At 44.4% G+C, this 26,026-nt stretch overlaps 1 protein-coding gene across 1 annotated transcript; it reads right to left on the minus strand.

The window, feature by feature from the left end:
- Positions 1-2,396: 2,396 nt before the first annotated feature.
- ankrd33aa (ankyrin repeat domain 33Aa) lies at positions 2,397-25,547 on the minus strand. The gene is made up of 6 exons (XM_052106033.1): positions 25,427-25,547; positions 7,875-8,230; positions 7,629-7,758; positions 7,404-7,544; positions 5,243-6,030; positions 2,397-2,458 (listed from the first exon to the last, which is right to left on the minus strand). The coding sequence occupies exons 2-6, from the start codon at positions 8,151-8,153 to the stop codon at positions 2,441-2,443; spliced, it is 1,356 nt and encodes a 451-aa protein (XP_051961993.1). The 5' UTR covers positions 8,154-8,230; positions 25,427-25,547; the 3' UTR covers positions 2,397-2,440.
- Between the last annotated feature and the right edge of the window lie 479 nt (positions 25,548-26,026).

Genomic DNA, 26,026 nt, shown 5'->3' on the forward strand with positions numbered 1-26,026 from the left:
GGACAACTCTTGCATACATTGGATAATAAGCCTTTAAGAACTGAGGTTAAGGTGTTTACATGATAGGCCTATGCGAATCATGCGAATTATGCTTAAACTATTTATGACCTTTCACCAATAAAGGAAAAGTTTAACACGTTTTCATGAATACACATCAGCTTATTAAGCATAATCGGTGTAATAGCTTGCGCGTAAACACACTCACTGTCTCTGTAATAATGAGGCAGTCACTTTAGATAAAAGTATCAACTAGCAATATCACACAAGCACGAGTGCTGTTGTTCCATATATCAGCATGGTTGTGATCCTGCCGTAGGCAAAATTTTCCCAGTTAGTTTGTCCCTTTCTTCTCTACCAGCGAACATATTTCAAAAAGAAGCCAAAGCATCAAGCACAACTCCACTTTCTAATTAGTGATTTGTAACCAGGAATCAGTGCTATTTTGAATGAATCTTTTAAGGTAGTGAATCTTTTAAAGCTACACTATGTAACTTTTGGCCCTCTAGCTAAAAAATAAAACTGCACATGTCTTGTGGAAGAACATTGTGCTTCGTCTCTGCTACTCGCGTGGATAAATGTGGTTGGAGGTACTGGTGTACACAAGGATAAAGGACATCTTATCAAAAGCGAATGGACAAATAAATAATGAAAGAAAGAAAAAGACGGCTAATGTCATCTGAGCAGGTAAGTGCCATATCTTATGGTGTTGTCTTGACTTATTGGAAACATTGATGCTTTGAAATAAATGATGTTACAAAAGTTAGGCTTGTTAACATTCAAAATAATGACTGCTAGTCTGATAAGGTCAAATGTTGTAAAGTTTATATAACAGCAGGATATTATGGCCAAATAAACCACAGTAGTAATATATAGATTGCCATTAACTACTTTTCCATCCAAGGATTTCTGCCGAATTTCTTTTAGTGCATCAAAATAAAGTTGATGGAAGCGCAAATTATCGCTACAGTTTAGCAAGTGTCGATATAAGATTTTTCCGTTTAACTCTGGCACATAAACTCTTTGTCGATACTTCAAATGTCGTGAAAAACTGGTTTGGAAACACTTCTTGGGGAGAAAATTGGCTTTAACGTAAAAATGTAGTGTCACATGACAGAATTTACCCCAATTGTTAGCCTGTGTTAATCATGACGACAGTATACATCCTTGAAAGCTAATTTATTGTACGTGATTACAACTGCACAGATCCGATGCTGCAAACATGACTCTCCAGGAGCGCCAACACAAACATCTCGTATCGTGCATATCGACAACTGCACGGAGAGCAAATCAATGGCCACTGTTTAATTTAATCGTGGTAGTCATCCGTTTATTTATTAAAGTTTATTTTCCACACCATTCAATATAATAGACGGTAGTCATGGAATTAGCCCACAATTCAGAGAGAGGCATTGGTGTGCTTTTTGGAACACTAACATATAGCCCAATTCTATCAAATGATTGTTCATACTTTGAAATTTTTCAAATTTCACTGTATTAAATTAAATAAATTACCAAATGACTAAAGCATTACATTAAAATAAATAATCACCAAACAAACAAACAAAAAAACATTTTTTAGACCTACAATTGCCTTTTCTTTACACAAGTATAAATTAGCCTTACCCTGTTCTGTAGATGAAAAAAGTCAGCTGAATGACATTCTCAAAATGATCTGCTTTTTTTTCAATACTATAATCCATCAGAATTATTTCTCCAATGCTGAGATCACTTTCAGAAAACTAGCTTTTGAACATTTTAAAACGTTTAAATATTTTAAATTGAACCCTCTTTACCTCGGATCACATTTGATGAGATATTCAGAAAATGTAGATTGCATTATGACATTAAATTAATTATAGATGATAATCAAGTTCAGTTTGTCATTAAAATTTGCTGGACAAATATGTGGGACATAATGCAGTTGTGATGGCGATGCTTTAGATTAGATGATTGTTCAAAATAGCCTATTCAGTATCAGGAATGTATCATATATGTAAACCCTAATATTAAACCGCATCCATTTTTCTTTATATTTTGGATTGAATTTATTTGTGAAACTAAAATGACAGTAAGCTGGCTAATTTTAATTAATTGTCTCATTGCTCTTCCCATTTTACCAGACCTTTGGAGGAAAAAACATTAGGGCATCTGGGAGGCGAAAGGTACACAAGTAGTGATAAACACACATTTCTGTATGGAAACGGCTTAAGGGCAGATTTATTATGCAATAAACCAAAACTTATGCAACAAAGTGTTTTTTTTAGGCATGACATCATCACGCACACCATTTTTACCGATAAAAGGCCATTTGAATGCAAACAGGCATTTGATGCATTTGATGAGACATTGCTAAAGACAGACTGACCTGAGGTCATGTTGACATCTACCACTGGAGCTTGAAGCCTCTCATGTGGTCCAGTGAGGCAAAGAGGAATCTCAGTTAGCTGTAAGCGTGCATCTGATAGATATGACAGAAACGGAAATGCCATCTCTCATTAATTACAAGATAATCAGGAGTACATTTCCAAGTTTAGTATTAACTTAACCTACATCATTAAATTACACTCTCTATAGTGCACAAGGCAGGAGAAAATGTTCATGCAGGGGATTTTTTAATTCACAGTCTTGGCTCCTGTTTTCAGATACAGTTGGCAGTCCTCAGATCAGAGAATGAGGACTGTATTTGAACAGTATTCATTTATATATTTACGTTAACATATCTTCCCGTGATATGTTTGGTTTTTAGTTCTGTCTTTTCTCAGAGATCTATTAACAGAAATACCATATGTTTGACCATTACTGACATGCCCGGTTCAGTGGTGGTGCTTGAGGGTGCAAAGCACCTTCAAACAGATGTTAATGACTGTCAACTGGATATCGTTGGTGCTTTATATACACTTTAACTTCTAGAGCATCCCCACTAAGTTCAGAAGCCCCCTCAGAGATTGAGATCTGAAACCAGACCTGAGCAATTATTTAGAGTAAAGGAGGCAATTATATTACTTCTTCTTTATTACTACTTATTTGAAAGAATCAAGATAATTAAGTAATACATTTTTGTAAAAAATGTTTTTGCTTTATATTACTAAAGAACATAATGTACACAAAAACCTGAAATGTACAAGATTTATGAGTGCTTATCAAAACTATTAAAACCTTTTATGGCACACTAGAATTCTTAATTCTGATTGGTCAATTGCACTGTTCTGTGGTCAAATGTTTTGCATAAGCATTGCTAATCTGTTGACTATTGTCTCTGGCAAACAATTTTTGGCATAGCCGTGCTAGTTTCATGCAGTTTTGTAGCCAAGGGTGGGCCAGGGCCACCCAAATTACACCTGAATATTAGAGATAATTTATGCTACGCGTCTTACGCCAGAACTCATCTCTCTTGTGAACGTGCGGACAGCCATTACCGGAAGCCAGTGTTTATAAAATTATAAAGATGGATATTTTTCTAACAAAAACTCATCACTTCCCTTCAGAAGGCCTTTATTAACCCCCTGGAGCCGTATGGATTACTTTTTTGATGGATGGATGCGCTTTTTTGGGCTTCAAAATCTAAGGTACCATTCACTCCCATTATAAAGCTTGAAAAAGCCAGGATATTTTTTTATATAACTCTGATTGTGTTTGGCTGAAAGAAGAATGGCTTGAGGGTAAGTAAATTATGGGATAATTTTCATTTTTGGATGAACAAACTCTTTAACTCAGATCAATGCTTCATAACCATTTATTATTACACAAAACACAGTCAGGTAGTCATTATAACAAAATAAACCCCTTCAGAGTGATACAAGACCTGATCCTGATCAACCTGTAAGGGTTTATTTCATGAAAATCACTGCTTGGATGTATATTTTCCCTTATTTAATGTAGAGTTCTGTTAGGCCCTCAACTTTCTGGCTGATAGAATTTCACAAAGCTATGCCTTCGGCTTTGACCTGTTAAGGTCAATCACAGGATTTAGCTCTAACTATATTTATATAGTATAGCCCATGGGAGTTTTGTTTTAGTAGCAACGTGCAATTTATTTCTGACATTCCTTAATCAGAAAAGGGACCGGAGGACAAGATGCTGGGCAAAAATACTTCTTAAAAAAAATCTCAAAAAATAATGTCATGTCATATCTTGACCTTATATTTCCAATTATAGCATTGCCTTAACAAGCTCACTGATTCGTTTACAACCTCCAGTGATATCATTAGACTTGAAAAGTGCAAAAGGATGAGTTATTAGTCACAAAGATGTGTTTATCTTTAATGAATTAAAACCCTTATTACGTTAATCATACTTTCATAAAACGTTTTCCTATTTGTATCCATCTAGAATATTATGAACAACTTATATTCAGTGAAAATAAACAGACACACTTTACATATTTTGCAAAGGTACCTTAAAGGGTAGGTTCAACCCAAAATGAAAATTCTGTAATCATTAACTCATCACAAAAAAAAAGAAAGTTGTAAAGGGTTGGAACAATTTGAGGGTGAGCTAAAAATGACAGAATTTATATTTTTGTTTGAACTATCCCTTTACTGGAATGGAATTTTGTCTAACAATAAAAGTAAGTAAACGCAGAGAGTTGCATAGATATGTAATAGATTTTGCTTTTCATAAAGTCAGTTTAGTGCCCTTATAATGTACACTCAATGCAGTAGCAAGTTTGCTTGCCCTGAGACACTGCAAGACAAATTGATAAACAAATGCATATGCAGTACACTTAAATTATTGCATGGATACAAAGAGGAAAAATAATATTGCAACTGTCCTTTTCCAACTTGATATTATGTTGTAGTATAAACTATTAAAGTGCTCTTAAAGTGAACATAGTGGAACTTCTTTGTTGTGACGTGGAGTGCAATAAAAACAAATTACAACAAGAATAGAAGACATTATAGATATTACAGTTTCATTTTCTGTTAATGCATGATCTTCTGTAAAGCTGCTTTGAAACTATGTGTGTTGTGAAAGGCGCAATACAAATATAATTGACTTGACTTGAATACAAACAAAAATTACAATGGTATTGATAGTATGGAAACAATTATCTTTAAGCTGAGAAAAAAGTTCCATTGTAAAATCATGTTTTGAAATAAACAATTTTGCTATAGTAAACTTGTTGAATAGTATGTGCTTCTTAAAAAAAAAAAAAAAAAAAGAATAAAAGAGAATATGCTGGATAAAAATTAAACATCATGGCAATTATGGTTGGCAGCAATTTTTTCTTTCATTTTTTAACCTTCTTTTTAGTCTTCTCTTGTTCTGCTTTTTCCTTTTCCTTTTTTCCCCTCTCCACTTTAGCCTCCTTGTACTTCCATATCGGTGCCTCTAAATGATATTTGGATTTCTTCTTCTTCTTCTCCTTCTTGGGTGTTGGCTCTCCAGATTTGGTCACTTTGATTTGGGGGATGCAGCCAGCAGGGAACACAGAATTTCGACGAGCCATGCTACGCGGGACAAACTTGCGGATGCCATTAGAAGTCATTGAGAGCACGCTGCCTCTCAGCTCCGAGTCAGAGCAGCAGGAGGCCAGCGAGACAGAAGAGCCAGAGGATCCTGAAACAGAGGTGGAGCCATTACTGTGCCGTATCACGTGATCCTCCAGGTTTTTGTCTGAGTGCATCTGCATCAGTTCAGGCACAGCCAGGCGTCTCTTGCCAATTTCTGGTGGGCTTGAGGGACACAGAGGACGGCATCCAGTGACCACCAAGGGACTGTGAATGCTGGTGGTGATTCGCACCATATGGTCCATAATGCTATTATCCTGGGGGTCTTGTGGAAAACTGAAGCTGAAAGTAGACTTCATGTGATGGGCGACTTTCTGTCCTGTGCTTTTTGAGGCTGTGGCCTTGGCCACTAGCAGTTTCAGATCTGGCCACTCTGGGACAAATTTTTCACAGAACTGTTCTGCCCGAGGCCTGCTGTTCAGTCGCCTAAGCTTGTGTAATGTGTCAAAGCGACCTGTTTTCAGAGCCCATTCTCGTATATCCTTCCCCCTTGTGGCATCTACTACATTAATGTCAGCCCCTGGAAAAAGAAAAGCATAAAGGTGATGTAAAAAACAACACTATTAAGCTACTTTGTTAAGAAAGTATATATACATTTTAGCAAAATACATGGGCTCTCAGAGAGGACTCCAAAATGTTTCAATAATTTGTGCACCACCAAGTGGCCACTTGGAGTATAGCGGAATTTTCAATGATCATATCTGAACCATTAAAAACATATTCAACAATGTGAAAGAAAATCATTTGAAACTTTTTACGGACAAAACGTCTATATGATGTTTGCAGATGAGACATTGATCTTGTTATCTTGCAAGTTAGACTTACTTCAATGATGTAATTAAGGACACAATAGACAAAGACTCTGCTATTCCAGACATAAATATTTAGCTTGCTTGCTTGCATGTTGTTTTCAAACTTAAACTTCATTAATTGTTTTAAGATTAGTGAAGCACCTGCCTACATTCATTGAAGGTGTTATAAGTGTACTTACTTGCCACCAGTGCAGGTCTAAATAAACACTGGTAAGCCCACACATGGCTAATCAATTACTTGCCGTGAGGGCTACTTGATTAACCATGGGATAAGAAGAGAAAATGCCCTCAGGTTTGTTTTTTTAACCTGCTTGCACTTATGTCATGTGTCACCACATCACGATGCTCTAAAAGATGTTTTGCTGTTTCCTTCATGCTACCTTAGTTATACACTACAACTACAATGTACTCATTGTTTTCGTACACATTTATTTATAAATGTTTATATGTAGTGGCTTTTGGGGACTCTAGGTACATCTAACATGGCTTTCTAGTTTTTAAGTTAGCATATGATTTTTCAGAATGTTAGGAGCTTTCTTCTTGACTTCATTCAAGCAAATATAATGTATGCTTGACTTATTGTCTTGGTATTTGTTTGGTATTTATGCAGTATATTGTGAGTTGCTTTGGTAAGAGAGCATAAATATAATGTACCTTACAACCTCCGGTACATTTTTGTTTTATAAATCAGCTACCTAGCATTCTGTTGTGAACTAGCATAATATTACAATTCAGTGTAATACGTATCAAGTTTGATCATCAGACAAATCATTATTGTTGTCTGTAACTATGTTATATTTTTATAGATATTTATTTTTCTAAATTTGAGGCAGGGCCATAACTACCACAGACTATGACTGAGACACACTCCAATGTTCAGATTAATAGTCTTTCAATGTATGGTTTTCAATTACCAATTTAAAACGTTTTATCATCAATGCTTGGTTACATTGATTATTTTAGGGATGCTTTGAGAAGAAACTCACGCATTACACAGTATGCCTAAAGCAACCTGACAGGAACTCACTTGTTTGAAATTACCAGTTTGTAAAATATTTATTATAGGACTAAAATTACATACCAGCCATGAGCAGTGAGGCCACACAGTCATCACTACCCTGCATGGCTGCCTTGAGGAGTGCGGTAAAGCCTCGGTTGTCCCTGAGCTCCATCTCTACCCCAGAGAAGAAGTTCAGGATGTAGGTGAGGATGGTTTCAAAACCTGCAATTGTTATAGTGAGAAATATAATTTACATCCTTAATGCCTCATATTTTACTCTGTTTACCATGTTAATGCAGAGCATACCAGCTTGTGCAGCGAACATGAGGGCAGTGTTGCCATCATTATCCTGGTGATTAATATCCAGAAATGGGCACTGGTTCAGTCCATACACAATATCCACAAAGCCTTTTGAGACTGCCAACATCAGACCGTTCTATCAGAGAACAGGAAGGAGATTAGTCAGTATAAAGTGATACAGACCATCTCTGCTGCAAAATGTCTGTTATACTGATGATGCTTAATCAGTAACACGAATATTTGACTTCCTACCCTGCCATTTATGTCTAGTTCCATGACTTCATCTTTTGTAACACCCCTTTCCAGAACTCTGCGGAGGGTTGCCGCATTGTTCTTGGCACAGGCCTGGTACAAGGTGTTGGTAGGGCCTCCACTGGCTTCTTTCCGCTCATAGATGGGGAGGACAGAGTCATCCGACAGCACGCTCCCGGTATCTGAATCACTCTCTGAAACGGAAAACTCAGAGGCGTCCTCATCTGGACCAGAGCCCAGATTTGGATCCTCATACATCATGACTTTCACCTCAGCCATCTGGCCAGCACGAGCCAGGACTCACACGCTCGCCAGGCACCTTGTCATCATCAGCATCCTTATTGCTCATTGGGCTCCTGTGATTCAAAGAAATATAAAAAGACAAAGCTGAAACCCAATTATGATTGTACACTATTAGGCAAAAGTTTGGACACACCTACTCTTCTTTATGATTATAATTTTTAAATAATGGTCTTTAAAACTATGAAATGACACAAATGAAAGTTATGACTACAAATGGGAATTATTTTGTTGACACATTATGTACATGTTAAACAAATCAAAACTCTTACATTTTAAATTCGTTAAAGTAATCACTCTTTTAGACCCCCTCTAGATTGTATAGGCTTGGACATAAAGATACACCCACCTGCTGGCAATGCCAGCACAACGATGGGGACACAACCCATGATTTTTGTTGGTGTGTTAAGAATCAAGAAGTTTTATGTGTGACGTATTGGGCACTCAAATTTAATTTTGCCCCAGACTCTGTATTTTAGGTGATGGGGTGGTCATTATTATAGGGGATGAGTACATAAAGAATTGGGTCCTGGCCAGTGTTATGATGGCAGATGGGTTATTCTTGAATACGGATAGAAGTGGCTGGTGCACCCTCACTTCGAGAGTGGTGCACGGAGATGGGCAATGTAGCGGCATTTGAAGAGATGTCTTACAGAAGGCTAAATATTTATGACTCTGGGCTGCGTGTTCGGAGGGAAGGGTATCATTTGACATAATTTGATTCCAGATTTAAATTGTTGAAATGGAATCAATAAAAATTATTATTAATAAAAAAAAGAACCATTCTTTGCCTTCTAAGCCAACACGTTAGTGTTGATTTTATAACCAATTCCTTACGTTCTATGAATTTTTTTTAAATAGCATTTATTTTTTTAATAATGCTAAAAGTTTTCCTGTTCCTGTATTTTTCAATTCCTAATGTTCTAGAAACTTTCTTTTTAGGTTTTGTTTTTGATAACCACAAATAAACATTCCTAGAATGTTGCAGGGAGGCGTTTGTGACAGCTAAGAACTTACACAGAACATTCCCTTGAACCCATTGTAGTTATTTTTCCATAAAGCTCTGCTATTCTGGGCATTTTCTTAACTAACTTAAAGAAACCATAAGCAATATTTTTATGAATTGACAAGCAGAAAATATCCTTATTCCCTGAAAGATATCAATGATATAGGTGCACTGAGACATCACATCTGTCTCTGCGACAGCGCTAGTTCGACAGTTGTCAAGTTTGAGAATGTAATTTAGAGACCGTTGCTTTTTGCTTGAAGTTCTAGAACTGGGGTGGTGGCGTAGTGGGCTAAAGCACATAACTGTTAATCAGAAGATCGCTGGTTTGATCCCCACAGCCACCACCATTGTGTCCTCGAGCAAGGCACTTAACTCCAGGTTGCTCGGGGGGATTGTCCCTGTAATAGGTGCACTTTAAATCGCTTTGGATAAAAGTGTCTGCCAAATGTGTTAAAATTATTTACAGCACCTTTACCATATCAAGGGGTTTTCCACACAGGCCCAGTTGGTATTGAATAACTTTGTTGCTTCAATAAATAACATTATCATTGAAAAACTGTATTTTGTGTTTAATCAGATTGCCTTAGATTTTGTTAGAATTTTTGAAATAATTTAGTATAAGATACAGGCTACACAAAAACAGAAGAAATCGAGGGGCAAATACTATTTCACAGCACTGTATTTCCAGTACTAAGTCTGCGGTTTTTGGGCTTGCTGGGGCTTAACAGTTAGCACAATAAAGTATGACCCATCACTAAATAGCTACTGTGCATGCCGCACTCTACATCAGGCATTTCAATCATAGGGCTAGTAGAAGAGCTCCGACCTTATCCAAACCAAAAGGCGCAGCACTCGCGGTCGAGCGCAAATTAGCATATTTACGCTTTACACCGGAAACAATAATCAGTGAGTGACACTGTCACTAGGCAACCAACAATGACAACATGATAGGAAAAAAATAAAGGTAAAAGGTGAGTTTCCTTATCTGTCACTCACTCGAAGTTGTGTCGATGTGGTAACACTAGGGGTCGCTCTTGAGATCCTGAGAAGCCTCTGATCGTTGATAATAGGCCAATGGGAATTGGCAAGTGGTATTTGCATACCACTCCCCTGGACATACGGGTATAAAGGAGGGGACATGCATACCGCTCATTCGGATTTTCTCTTTGGAGCCGAGCAGTTGATGGTTCAGTGAGCTGAATATCCCATGGCTTCTATCTTCACCTCTACTGGATCCTTAAGGCGCATTACAGTGGCTTCCCCCCTCTCTGCACGGGTGGACTGCAGAGATCGCCCCTGGGTGCTTCGGCAGATCATTAGAGTGTATTCTAAAAGAGTATTTTCCCTCTAAAAGAGTATATTCTAAAAGAGCGGCACACATTGGAAAGTCTTTTTAAAGATGCGTCTTTTTAAAGATGCTCTTTCGACTGTGTGTTATTCCTGGATGCGTTCGATATCTCTTGCCTTCAGACGGCCATGATCGCTGTCTTTTGTGCCTGGGCACTGCCCACACCGAGACATCTTTCGTGGATGCGTCATTGCATGACCATGGCAAAATTGCGGTCGTGGCTGACTTTCGGCAGCTTTCGTCAAAAAGCAAGCCACCCCAGCGGATCCCTGCCTCAGTCCTTCTATCTACGTGTATGAGGCCAGCGCGGCGAGCACTGGGAGCGATTCGGGGACCACAATGGGACCACCTACACCGGATATGTATCCCGGACATGCTTATTTGCTCTGGTTAGGTGCTCGGATGAGTGCGCTGGCTCGTTCCAGGCCGAGTTCGACCTCTTATTCGGCGCCCGCGAATAAGCGCAGCATAAGAGAGTGGGCTCGTCCAGTCTGACGCAAAAACATCCGCTGGGCTTCCCCCTTCGGGCGTGGTCACCCAATCACAGATGGACATGGCCGAAATGATGGACATGCCTTCCCAGGCCGATGCGAGTGTCGGGCTGGAGTGGAACCCTCTGATCTCCCCCGAACCCTCGTGGCTCGATGATTGGTATCTGGGCTCGTGGCGCCGCTCACAGCCACGCCCCGCCCCAGTGCCTTTCTTCCCAGAGGATCATGAGGAGCTGACAAGATCATGGGAGGCACCCTTCACTTCACGGTTTTGATCTTTCGGCTCCCCCACTCTCACTACCCTAGATGGCGGAGCGGCCAGGGGTTACTCGCTGATGCCCCAAGTGGATAAAGGCTAGTGATGTGTCCTCCCGTATCGAGGCTTCGAAGCGTGTGTCGAGTAATCCGGGATGATTTCTGTGAAGCGTGTCTCGAGGCTTGTGTCGGTGACATATGTGGTGACGTTTGAAGCCTCGCGAGCCGCCTGTACCACGTGACTGCTTCAGGAAGTGGTTCGCAGTTTGGCGGTCTATTTGAAATATAAGGGCCAGCAAAATGCAATGGATTCCACCTCACATTTTGTGGACTTGGGACTTTGCGAGTTTGTTAGCGATCTATTCAAGCTTCTTTTTTTTGCGATGGAACCAGCAAGAAAAAGGAGATTTTCCCCTGTCTGGGAACACTTTGAGCTGATCTCACCAAATAATGTATTTACATTGTAATAATAACTAGTGTAATATAAATAAACGCGGCAACACAAGGTATTACTTGTTCTAATGTCTTTCTTCTTATTTCTGGTATTTTAAAAGGTGAAGTGTCTGTTGTGTCCCAAAGAACTTGGATACAACAACAACACCTAATAAATAAATAAAGTAACACAAGCACATTCACATGACAACGCTCTCCCTTGTTTCCACTTTTCATTTTGACCCTGTCATTGTATCATAAAGACAGACGCCATATAAAAGTTTATACTTTATGTATAAGCATCACAAACATCATTGATTAATTCATTCAATGCTTCAGACACCAAAGCCATAGTGTCATTATAATCACACTGCACGTTTTACATTTATTGTCCACTTGATGGCACAATAGAGCAAATGAAGCACCATGAAGCTTCGGCACATGAGTGAACCAATTGGATGGAACGCTTCAGTGCTTTATGAAGCTTCATCTCGCCATCACTAGATAAGGCGCTTGCGATGCACCTACAGTATGCCCGAATAGCGCCGCCACCTGGTGCGGGTGCCCGAAGCTCCCATCCAAGGCCTGTAGGCTTGCGTCCTCCCTGATGGATTGAGACACAATCTAAGAAAAATGTAGGGGTGTAGAGAGACACAGCCTAAAAGAAAAACTGTGCCAGGGGTACTAGGGTTACAGCCTGAGAATAAGATGGTGAAGAGAGTCATAGTCCGAGAATAAGCGCAGTGAAGGCATTTATGCGAATGAATGGTGTGTGCGACAAAGACAATAAACTAAGAAAAGAGAAAATAGAAGATCGAGAAACAGACTAGAAGAGACAAATAAAAAGAAAATAAAGAAATAAAAGGTTTAAAAGTATTTTTATTTTATTTTTGCATTACACATTAAAAGACAAAAATAAAAAGTTCAAAAGTGTTCTTGTTTCATTCTGCATTACATATATAAAGATATTTAAAACAAAAATAATGCAATTAAAAGGTAAAAATTACTGTGATATTTATTCTACATTCTGATGTTTCTATTACTAGGAGGGATAGTATGGAGATTATATGAATACAGGATAGATATTGTATGGAGATAAGAGAGGAATGGCAAACTGAGGAGCAAATAACACAAAAATTATTGGCACTAACAAAATTTCATAACTTTATATATTTAGAAGCAAGAAATCCTGAAGAAAATTTAATGGCAAGGATAAAATGGCTGTGGTCTCCTATGTTCCTGGATGGTATATTAAGCAAAATGTTACACTGGTGAGGTCAGAGCAAGTGGAGATAGGAGAAGTCTTACCCTTAATAAAGGGACCAAATGAAGAGCAATTCTTCACGTGGAGGGGTGAATCATACCTAGAAGAATTCATAAGAAAACTAACAACATATTTCAAAAGTGGGAAAAAGAAGGGCTGGCAGCGCTACAATCAGGAATAGATTTCAGGAAAAGGAGGAAAATAAAAACACAAGGGCTGACCATTAAGAGATTAGAAGAATTACTAGTGAAAGAAAAGAAACTGCAACCTGTAGGTATTAGACATCAAGGGTGTTTAAACAAAAGAATGGATCCAGTGGAGGAAGTTATTGCAGTGCACCCCAGATAAAATAAATAAATAATGAAATTGATGAGAAAATGGAAAAGGGGAACAAAAAACACGCAAACACCATGGCCAGAAAAAGGAAACTATGATGAAGATAAAATAAGAGGAATAAAAGCATTAGAAAGAGATCAAAAATGCTGACAAAGTGAAGAAAGAGAGAATCAAAGTACAAAAAGCATATGGACACTGCAAAACAAGAAAAAAAAATCTGCCAATGGGGTAAGCAATTTAAAGAGAAAACAAGTTTATTTTGCTTACCCCATTGGCAGATTTTTTTTTCTTGTTTTGAGTCTAAAGTTCACAGAATTTAGTCAGATTTATCTTACAACAAGTCTTAATATCTTATTCCATCTTGCTTGACAAGTAAATAAATCATGTTTTAAGAAAGGTTAGATAATTTGACAGGAAAACAAGACAAAAATACCTTTGCAGTGCATAACAAAGTGGTTTGAACATGGGAGACTTAAAGAAAAGAAAGAGATGGAGAAAGAGACAGTGAAATCAAAAGAGGAAGAGGGAAATCCAAGACTAAATCCCTAACTGCCAACAGCACCCCTGGCATATAGTAAAATACCATCATGTCTACAATGCCCACTTACTGTAGTGTGGACTGCAATTGAAATACAAGGGACAATAAAAGACAAACAGATGATAAGCAGCGGTGATGGAGAAGAAGCTATTGAAATATAAGCGAGCATAAGGGAAAAACAGATAATAAGCAGCGGTAGTGGGGAAGAAGTGTGAGAAAAGAGAAAAAGAAGACGTGTGGCAGGAAGAACACAGCAGAGACACTAGTGAAGAAAATTAACAAGAAGACCAGGAAAGGAATACAGATAAGGGTAAGAGACCAAAAAGAATGATACACACAATGTGTCACGGTTATGGATGAAGACAGACACAGGACGAGGATCTATCTGCAGCGGCGGTTTATTATACTCAAAGGGTAACACAAAAACATGAACAAAGGAAAACATCCACGATGGGAAAAAGGTAAACAAAAACACGGAAGGCACACAAGGAGTTAACAGGAACACGGAACAACGACGGAAAACATGGGCATCAAGCATCTACATACAACATCTAAAAACCGACAGGGGAATGGAGAAATAAACAGGGTTATATACACAAACACAATGAAGACCTAACGAGACACAGGTGAGAACAATGAAGAGTGCAGGCAGTGAGAGAGGCCAGGAATTGTGGGAATTGTAGTTTATCACACGGACAGTGAGACTCAGGGCGGACAACAGGGAAAACGTGACATGGAACGGGATCGGTGACGGATGAAACGGAAAACACGGACTAGACAACACGGAAACATGACATAAACGTGATGGGTGAAACAGAGAACATAGGGCAGACAACACAGGAACGTGACATAAACCCCCCTCAAAAGGGCCGGATTCCAGACGGTCCTAAAAAAGGAATAGAAAAAATGAGCAAAGGTTCAAGGAGGGGGGGAATAAGGGGGAAAACAGACAGACCAAAGGGGCCACAAGGGACACAAAGACAGACCAAGGAGGCACAAGGGACACAGAGACAAACCAAGGAGGCACAAGGAACAATTAGGCAGTCCATGGGGGAAAAAGGGGCAGTTAGGCAGTCCACGGGGGCACAAGGGGCAATTAGGCAGTCCTCGGGGGCACAAAGAGCAGACAGCAGACCAGGGAGGCCAAGAGGGCAAGCAAGCAGTCTCTGGGGATGTGTGAAGGGAACCGGGTCAGGTGGCCTGGGGGGCGTCCACTGGGTAGGGATAGGCTTGGGAGGCCAGCGAGGTATCGACCGAGCAGGGACAAGTTTAGGTGGTCTGGGAGATGGCCGAAGAGCAGGGGCCGGTTCAGGGAGCCTGGGAGGAGGCCATCGGATAGAGACAGGTCCCAGAGGCGGAGCTGAGAGGGGCTTTGGAGAGGAAGCTGGAGCCAAGGGAGGCGGAACCAAGGAAAGCTCCGGGGCCTCAGGAGGCGGAGTCGTGGGAGGTTCAGGAGGTGAAGCCGAGGAAGGCTCAGGAGGCGGAGCCGAGGAAGGTGGCGTCGTAAGAGGCTTTAGGGGCGGAGACCTGGAAGGCGCTGGAGGCGGAGCCAAGGGAGGCTCAAGAGGCTCGGGAAGTGGAGCCGAGGGAGGTGGTGCCGTAGGATGCTCTAGAGGCGGAGACCTGGAGGACTCTGGAGGTGGAGCCGAGGGAGGCTCAGGAGGCGGAGCCGAGGAAGGTGGCGCCATGGGAGGTTTCCGAGGCGAAGACCTGGTAGGCCCTGGAGTCTCTGGGGGCAGAGCCATAGGAGGCTCACGAGGTGGAGCCGTAGGAGGCTCAGGAGGCAGAAACCTAGAAGGCTCGGGAGGCAGAGCCCTAGGAGGCTCAGGAGGCGGAGCCGAAGGTGGCTCGGGGAGAAGAGCCGTAGGATGCTCTGGAGGCAGAGCCCTAGAAGGCTCTGGAGTCTTAGGGAGCAGAGCCGGAGGAGGCTCTGGAGGCGGAGCCGAAGGAGGCTCGGGGAGAAGAGCCATAGAATGCTCTGGAGGCGGAGCCCTAGAAGGCTCTGGGGTCTCTGGGAGCAGAGCCGTAGGAGGCTCGGGAGGCAGAGCCGTAGGAGGCTCAGGAGGCGGAGCCAAAGTCGGCTCAGGAGGCGGAGCCGAAGGCGGCTCGGGAGAAGAGCCATAGGAGGCTCGGGAGAAGAGCCGTAGGAGGCTCGGGAGAAGAGCCGTAGGAGGCTCTGGAGGCGGAGCCCTAGAAGGCTCTGGGGTCTCTGGGAGCAGAGCCGTAGGAGGCTCGGGAGGCGGAGCCCTGGAAGGCTCGAGTAGCTTGAGAGGCGGAGCCCTGGAAGACTCGAGAGGCTCGAGAGGCGGGCCAATGGGAGTTGGCAGTCAGTATTTGCATACCTCGCCCCCGGACATACGGGTATTTAAGCGGGGCAAATACGGGAGTTCATTCAGAAAATTTCTTTGGAGCCGATGGTCTGTCTGCAGTTTGCTGCGAGTTACACGCCACTTAAACGTTCCTGTTTTCCTCTGACGATCTGCATGCTGTTGGATCTTGACGGCGCACAACAGCGGCTTTCTCCTTCTCAGTCTGATGCCGAGGACTCCCCTGGACTGCCGCCTTCGGGCCAGAAGGCCCAGGCTGAGGCCGACGCTCAGATGTCCGACATGCTTGCCCGGGCCGCCTTGAGCGTGGGGTTGGACTGGAACCCTCCATCCTCCCCACAGCCTTCTCGGTTGGATGATTGGTTCCTGGGGGCAGCGCGCCGTTCGCGGCCTCGCATCCCCCCGGTCCCTTTCTTCCCGGAGGTGCATGATGAGCTGACGTCTACGTGGAGAGCCCCGCTCTCCGCTCGTCTAGGTGCCACCCGCTCCACTCTCTCCACCCTCGATGGCAGAGAGTGCCACGGGTACGACGCGATTCCCCAGGTTGATAGGGCAGTTGCGCACCATCTATGCCCCGGTAGCCCTACCTCCTGGCGGGGTCACCCCGTACTCCCATCCAAGCCCTGTAGGACAACATCCTCGCTTAACGCGAAGGCCTACACTACGGCTGGACGCGCCTCCGCCCTGCATGCGATGGCCCTCCTGCAAGTCCACCAGGCCAAAGCTCTCAGAAACATGCACGGGGGTGGACCGGATCCTGATGTGCTGCAGGAACTGCGCTCAGCAACCGACCTCGCCCTGAGAGCGACAAAGGCCACAGCGCAGGCACTCGGACAGACGATGGCCACCCTAGTGGTCCAGGAACGCCAACTTTGGCTCAACCTGGTCGAGATGCGTGAGGCTGACAAAAACCGCTTCCTGGACGCACCTGTCTCCCAGATTGGCCTTTTCGGTGACACCGTCGAAGACTTCACCCAACAGTTCTCCACGGTGAAGAAGCAGACGGAGGCCATTTCGCACATCATGCCCCGCCGCAGACCTGCCGCTACGGGCCCTGCCCTGTCTGCCCGCCGAGGGCGTCCCCCTGCAAGGAAACCAGCTCCTGCTCCGCCTCAACCCGGGCCCAGCTCTCAGCCCCAGCGTCGAGCACTCCGCAGGCGGCGCACACCCCCTGTCTCACGAATCCCCTCCAGGACCCGGAAGGCTCCCAAGCGTTCCTGAGACAGCCGACCCAGAGCCGAAGACGTTAGCTCCGGAGGTGGTAAGACCGCTCCGTCCCCCGGTGGAGGGCCGGGAGGAGAATCCTTTGTTTTTTCATTTGCCACACCCCCTGACGGGGGCTGTGGTACCCACATTCTCAATAAAAGAGCTAATTCCTTTGCCTCTGGGTCACCTGGCCCGCAAATGCAGTTTTCACGGCAATGTACTTTCAGATCACAACAGTCCCGGTACACCGCACGCGGCGATCCCGCCTTCCGCCTGCCCACGACTGTCCCCCGGCCGGCCGGTTCAGACGAGTCCAGAGGACGCCAACATCAGACCTCCTCCTCAGTCAAGAACCCGCCCCTGCCGGGCGCGGAGCAAGGTAAGTGCTTTGAGTCTATTCTCAGCACCTCAGCCTCAGGCCGCAACGAAGCCGCCCGACGCTGCATTACCTGTTCTGCCCGCTCGCGAGGCCCCGCCGGTACGTCCAAAATACTCGTCCCTTTGGTGCCCCTAGCGCAGAGCTGGGAAGCGTGGCTTTCGCTTCCCAACGCATCACGCTGGCTGCACCGGACCATTCGACTTCGGTTACGCAATTCAGTTTGCCTGGCTCCCGTCCCCTTCAGGGGCGTCCGCTTTCCGCAGTACACGGCGAGCACGCCAGTTCCCTGCGCACGCGAAATCGCGACCCTCTTAGCCAAGGGCGGTAGAGCCTGTCCCTCCAACCGAAATGAGGAAGGGTTTCTACAGCCCTTACTTCATTGTACCCAAGAAAGGCGGCGGCTTACGACCAATCCTGGACTTGCGAGTTTTCAATCGGGCCTTGTTAAAACTCCCGTTCAAAATGCTTACGCAGAGAAATATTCTGGCTGGCATTCAGCATCTAGATTGGTTCGCAGCGGTGGACCTGAAGGATGCGTACTTCCACATCTCAATTCTGCCAGGACACGACCCTTCCTACGGTTCGCGTTCGACGGCCAGGCGTTTCAGTACAAAGTCCTCCCCTTCGGCCTGTCTCTGTCCCCTCGCGTCTTCACGAAAGTCGCAGAGGCGGCACTTGCCCCGCTACGAGTAGCCGGCATCCGCATTCTCAACTACCTCGACGACTGGCTCATCCTAGCACACGCTCGAGGGTTACTATGCACACACAGAGACCAGGTGCTCCGGCACCTCAGCCGCTTGGGGCTTCAGGTCAACTGGGAAAAGAGCAAGCTCACTCCGGTTCAGAGCATCTCTTTTCTCGGGTTGGAGTTAGACTCAGACTCAATGACAGCACGTCTCACGAGCGAGCGTGCTCAGTCGGTGCTGGACTGCCTCGCTTCCTTCAAGCCAGGCACAGTGGTCCCTCTAAAACTTTTCCAGAGGCTCCTGGGGCATATGGCGTCCTCCGCGGCGGTCGCACCGCTGGGGTTGATGCATATGAGACCACTCCAGCACTGGCTCCAGACTCGAGTCCCGAGACAAGCATGGCACCGCGGCACGCATCGGGTAAGGATCACCCCGCCTGCCTCAAAACACTCCGACCCTGGACAGACCTCTGCTTTTTACGGGCAGGAGTGCCCCTGCAGCAGGTGTCCCGACGCGTCCTGGTCACAGCCGACGCCTCCGGTCCGGGTGGGGTGCTGTGTGCAGCGGGCACGCAGCAGCGGGCCGCTGGAAAGGGGCCCCGCTGCGCTGGCACATCAATTGCCTGGAGTTGCTGACCATCCTTCTTGCTCTCAGGAAGTTCCTCCCGTTAGTTCGGGACAAACATGTCCTCGTGAGATCGGACAGCACCACGGTGGTGGCGCATATAATCGCCAAGGCGGCGTGACGCCCCGCCACATGTCACAACTCGCCCGCCGTCCTCCTATGGAGCCAGCAGCGACTCAAGCCACTCACATCCCCGGCAAGCTCAACGTCGTAGCGGACGCGCTATCACGACAACGCCTGCCCGGCGGGAGTGGAGGCTTCACCCCAGTCGGTCCAGCTGATTTGGGAACGGTTTGGCAAGGCCCAGGTAGACCTGTTCGCCACCCAGGAAACCTCCCACTGCCCGCTCTGGTACGCCCTAACAGAGGCTCCCTCGAGACAGACGCGCTGGCACACAGCTGGCCCTCGGGCTGCGCAAGTATGCATTTCCCCAGTGAGCCTTCTTGCACCGGTGCTGTGCAAGGTCAGGGAGGACGAGGAGCAAGTCACGTTGGTGGCCCCCTACTGGCCCACTCGGACTTGGTTCTTGGAACTCAGGCTCCTCGCGACAGCTCCTCCCTGGCGAATTCCCCTGAGAAAGGACCTCCTCTCTCAGGGACGGGGCATGCTCTGGCACCCGCGCCCAGACCTATGGAACCTCCACGTCTGGTCCCTGGATGGGACGTGGAAGAGCTAGCCGGCTTACCGGCGACCATTGTGAATACCATCAACCAAGCCAGAGCTCCCTCTACCAGGCACCTTTACGCCCTAAAGTGACGCTTGTTCGCAGATTGGTGTTCTTCCCGAGCCGAAGACCCGCAGAGATGCGTGATTAGGGTCAGTGCTTCTGTTCCTACAGGAGAGGCTGGACAGGAGGCTGTCCCCGTCCACCCTCAAGGTGCATGTTGCCGCTATCGCCGCCCACCACGATCCTGTAGACGGCAAGTCTTTGGGTAAGCACGCACCTGATCCTCAGGTTCCTGAGAGGCTCCGGAGGTTGAATCCCTCCCGGCCAGGCCTAGTTCCCTCCTGGGATCACTCGGTAGTCTTGGCAGGACTCCAGAGACCTCCCTTCGAGCCGCTCGAATCAGTTGGACTCAGGGCCCTCTCTCTTAAGATGGCCCTGCTGATCGCGCTCGCCTCCATTAAGAGGGTCGGGGACCTGCAAGCGTTCTCTGTCAGCGACACTTGCCTGGAGTTCGGTCCGGCAGATACGTCCGTGATCCTAAGACCGCGACCGGGCTATGTGCCCAAGGTTCCTACCACACCATTCCGAGATCAGGTAGTGAATCTGCAAGCACTGCCCCTTTCGTTGCTGTGTCCAGTGCGCGCCCTGTGCATTTACCTGGACCGCACACAGAGCACCAGACACTCTGAGCAGCTCTTTGTCTGCTTTGGGGGACGGCAGAAAGGGGATGCTGTCTCCAAACAGAGGCTCACCCACTGGGTTGTCGATGCCATCACACTGGCTTATCACACCCAGGCCGTGCCCCTACCCTTACGGGTCCGAGCTCACTCAACAAGGGGTGTTGCGTCCTCGTGGGCACTGGCCAAGGGCACCTCCCTAGCAGACATCTGTAGAGCCGCGGGTTGGGCAACACCCAACACCTTCGCGAGGTTTTACAACCTCCGCGTTGAGTCGGTTAGCGCCTCGTGTTTTCTCAGGTCCGAGCCCGTAGAACTCGGTAACACGTAGACCGACCGGCCGGGTGGATCGCTTGCGCTCAGCGCCTTTTCCTGATGTCAAGGTAAAGTAGTGCGCCTTCTTCCCAGGGCGCTCCACTCCGAGTCGGGCCCCTGGTCGATTCCTCCCCAGCCCTCCGGGTCCAGCGGTTCAGTGGAGGAACTCGCCGACCCAAGCCACTGCGGGTACCCTGATGGCCACCCCGTACTGGTATAGGGGCTCCACAGGTAAAAAAGAAGGCCTCCTGTTCGGACTCCCCTGTGTGTAATTCCACGGTTCTGTCCCCTTACGAGCGGACTCCGTGTCTCCCTTAGGCAGTTACAGCTGCCTCGGTCGCCGTGCTGTAGCAACTCCCCCCTTTCGAGGCTGGATCTACCACCGCACCATACTTTCCACATGAGCCCTAAGACGGCCGTGTGACGTGTCTACCACTTTTCCTCCCCAAGAAAAAGGGCAGGTGTGGTCTCCGCGAGGGTCTGGGTAAGACCCCTTCCCTATATGCGTGTAAGGGCCCCGGCCGTGATTGCTCTATGCAAGAAACATAGAGAGAAAAGAGGCCCAGCCAGGCTGGCCCGTTCCCATGTTGGCAAACATCGCCTTGTTCCCTCCCAGGGTAACTAGAAGGACTCCGATATTCTTATGGGGCATTGGGGAAGGGTACGTGCAGCCAGGTACAGACGATGCATGGCACTGGATGAAATCCCTGCCCGCCTCTGTATCGGCGGTCCACGTACAAGGTTCAGCGCATGGCAAGATTGGAATGGGTCCCCTAGTGTCGCTTCTCCGACACAACGTGGAGAGAGCGACAGAAGGGGAACGCTTGGTTACGTATGTAACCTCCGCTCCCGAGGGAGGGAACGACACGCTGTGTCTTTCCTCCGCCATGTCGCTGAACCGAGCCACTGTTGTGGCCGGACCATTCCCGGCTCCTCAGAAAAATCCTGAATGAACTCCCGTATTTGCCCCGCTTAAATACCCGTATGTCCGGGGGTGGGGTATGCAAATACTGACTACGAACTCCCATTGGCCCTTTTCAATAAGATCAGAGGTGAATATCGGCGCTCAAGAGAGACCCCTAGTGTCGCTTCTCCGATACAACGTGTCGTTCCCTCCCTCAGGGAACGGAGGTTACATACGTAACCAAACGACTTTATTATTCCCATCATGAAGGGCAGTTTATTTGAGAAGCTTGCACACACACACACACACACACACACACACACACACACACACACACACACACACACACACACACACACACACACACACACACGCACACAAAAATATATCATATCTAATGTATGTAATCAAGTGGTGGTAATACAAAACTATAGGTAATTTGGGTCAATGTCAGAAGGGGCCCAATTAAATTTTTTTGTCATGGGGCCCAAAATTCCTGGCGGCACCCATGTGTCCAACTAACTTTTCTGAAATGAGACAGCCTCGATAACGTATGCGGCCAATAAATGCGACATCCGGAGGACGCAGCCATTCAAACGAGACACAGCCATAGAGGCGATTGAGCCTTAGCAGTAGCTGACCCAAACCTTTACAATCTGTGCATTATATAGTAGAACTGCTCCCACTTTAACTACTTTTCCAAGTCCAAGTTAAAAACCTGTTTATTCTCTCTGGCATTTAATGCTTGGTTGTCTTTTTATTTTGGCATACGTCATTGTATATCTATATTGTGCTGTATTATTTTAATATTTTTAGTATTATTTTTTTCCATAGTATTATTTTATAATTTTTATTGTCGTAAAGCACCTTGATGAACCTATGTTGTGTGTATATGATTCTATATAAATAAACCTGACACTGACAACTACCAAATATTCATTCACTTTCAGGATCTTAACTTGTAATTTGTTTACATAATGCCACTGTTGTTTTTTTACACACACAAATTTCTCAATACACAAATAAAAAACACACAAAACTGACATCCATACCAACACACCCACATAATTTTATTTGCATCATTATTTCAATTGACCTGCAGTGCTCTATAATACATATCATTTGTTTTTTCCTACGGCCCCCAGAGTCCCTAATATCACCTCTGACTGTTTGAGTTTGACTGAGAGACCTTAATTAAAATGATCCATTCAATTTATTTTTATTTAGACCTTACTTTGTGTTAATGTTTTCTTAAGATGACCCATCCTCATCTGGCTTTACATCAAGAAGATAAGATAATTATTAAATTTCAAGGTTATAGATTAAAAGTCTTTGCAGTCCATCCAAAAAGTAATGGAGGGATGCAGGCAGGAGTGAGTGCAGTGTCTTTTGCTGTAGGGCTATATTAAGTCATAGGCAATTATCAAGTCATTTATATATATATTTATTTATGGAAATTTGCTAGAATATTTAATGTCATAAATAATTATGCATTTTGTCATTTACAAAAAAAAAAAATACAATAAATAAGGGTCGCTTATTTTGGGCTTGTTTTTCCAGCCCAAGTTTCTTGTTTAATTTACAAAATCTAGCAATACTCTTTAAAACCCCTTCGGAATAAAACAAATTATACCACTTGGCCCTTTGTACACCCTTTGTAACATTCTGATGTCAGATAGCGGCTTTGGCTTGAAGGGGATGAAGAGCCTCACTGAAGATTCTGAGGTTAACATAGCCGCGATTGACTCTACTGAATTTGTGATTACTGAATCTGTAACTCTCAAAAATAATAATCTGCTGAAGCTGCAACTTCCTTTAGCTGTGCTGTAACTGGCTCAATGTCTGTAAAAAGCTTCACTAAAGCTATGTCAGTGTCAGTGCTATTTACAGGTGAATATGTGAAGTGCGAAGTTTAAGCAACAAACTTGCTGAAAAGTATATGAGGACCCTTTCTGGAAATAAGCAATGATGATAGCAAGGTCAGTCTGCACAATGGAGAGAATGCCAAACTACATGCCAAAGTTAATGCCAAACTGAACATGTCTGAGTGGTATCTGGAGAATAGTATAGGATATATAGACAATTGGACTGATGCCAACTCCAACTTTAAGACATTGGATACTTCATATGCCACTGCCTGATCCTTGGAGTTAGGATGGACCCCAGCGAACCTCACCAAAATGACCTACTGGTTGAACTGCGATGCACCTCATTGATCTCTGCCTGCATCACCTTTGTCTATTGATGGACTACACTCTTGAAATGGAATACATAGACTTATCATTTAATTGCCAGCAAGAGGGGAACTGGCTCCCACAGTGAACCTGGTTTCTCCCAAGGTTATTTTTCTCCATTAACCAACATCTTCTGGAGTTTTGTGTTCCTTGCCACAGTCAACTTCAACTTGCTCACAGGGGTTCTAAATACAAGTATTGTTTAATTTTTATACACAATTTACAATCATATTTAATCAAACTACACACTGATCACTCTCAAATTACAGTTTCATTTTTTGTTAATGCATGATTTCCTGTAAAGCTGCTTTGAAACGATGTGTGTTGTGAAAAGTGCTATACAAAAAAATGACTTGACATCTCAAAAAAGAGTAGGGGTGTAACCCCGGTGTTGGCTCTATCACTCCACTCTCTCCTTTCCACCAATAGCTGGTGTGTGATGAGTGTACTGGTGCACTATGTCTGCCGTCACAATATCCAGGTGGATGCTGTATACTGGTGATGCCTGAGGACTGTAACTTTCATTCGTTCATCCATTAATTCTTTATATGGATAAATAAATAAAGATAAAAGTGAATGGTGTGACTGAGACTAAAATTCTGCCTAACATCTCATATTGTGTCCCACAGAATAAAAATAGTCACATGTGTTTGGCTCAACATAAGGATACATATGGATGTTTTATTTATTTGGACTTTCCAAATAATTACAATACTTATTTCTGCTAAATGACTACTTAACTTTCTTATTTATTTCTGTTGAAGAAAGAACATACACTGAAAAAAAAAAGTGGTGCTTCATGTGGTAACATCTAATTTAAATTGATTTATTCAAGTCTACAATATTGATTGAAACATTTAAAATTAAAATAGGCTACCACTTTTTAAAGTGTGTAGCACTGATCATATGGAAAGCAATGCAATGTGAAGTTTGAATGATACATTACATACCATCCACACACAGAAATATAACATAGGTTGAATCCTATTTAAAAAAAACATTTTTTTTGCCCGCTATATTTAGTCATTGTTACTTGTTGCACAGTGCAACCAATGCTAACTTATAGAGAAGCACTGTGTGCGGATGTGTGAGAAAGAGACAGAGGGAGGTAGCAAGGTTGGGAAAACATTCCCAGTTAGTGCCACATAAACATTCTGTTCTCTGAGAACCAGATTTCAGTCCACATGCTGGTTTGGCACCCCAGACCCTACTATTACAACAACGTCCCATTGGCAGCCCAAATAAAAATCTGCACTACCAAATACTAGTCAAGCTTTGACTTAGGTCTTTCCCATATATCTAAATGTGTTGAATATGTAAAAAGATGTCTGTATCTCTATACACAAATTACTACACACCACAAGTTACCAATGCAATACATCTTATTAGGGCAAATTCACATGAATGAATAATAAACTGGCATCTGGTTTCTACACAAGCTTATCAATTGCTCTTCTCTATTGCTCCACTTTATGTAGCCTTTAAGCAATTAAACTTGTTTCCCCAGCCTTTCAAACCCCCATATGCACGAAGTCAATAAGCACATCAGGTGTTACTCACCATTAAAAGTGCTCAGAAGAAGGTTTAATTAGATCTGACCATTGCTCCTGCTGTGTCTGTAAAGTCCTCTGAATATGGATTCTTACTGTAGGCTGTCTAATCCCGTAGGACAGAGCCGTGCCCCTGCCTGTCCCCTCTTCCCAGCCCTCAAAGGCTGCTCGGACACTTAGGCCTCTGATCACTGAGGAATACTTCCCAATCTTGACACAGGTGCTCGACTAAGACATCCCGATTACAGGAGATTTGCAGATTAACATGCAGAATATGCAACTGTCAGGAGTCTGTTGTCACTCCTCTGAGTTTGCATGTTTCCATTCTCTTTGAGTGATTCCCAAGAAATGGTTAATGTTTTACTGAAAGAAACAAAGTAATTAACTTGCTAGTTACAACTACACAAAACAAACACTAAAGAATTCAGATTTCCCAACTTAAAAGACCAGATAAGGCCAGCATGAATTTGCATGCTTGTTCAAGCTGGTTTACAATATGCTGGTTTGGTGCTGGTCTATGCTGGTTTTGGACCAGCATAGCATATGAATAGCATATTATTGCAATTGCATATCATTACACACTGATTTTCTTGTGACTTGAAATGGATGG

Source organism: Xyrauchen texanus, chromosome 35 (genome assembly GCF_025860055.1).
Source record: "Xyrauchen texanus isolate HMW12.3.18 chromosome 35, RBS_HiC_50CHRs, whole genome shotgun sequence".
Taxonomy (NCBI): domain Eukaryota; kingdom Metazoa; phylum Chordata; class Actinopteri; order Cypriniformes; family Catostomidae; genus Xyrauchen; species Xyrauchen texanus.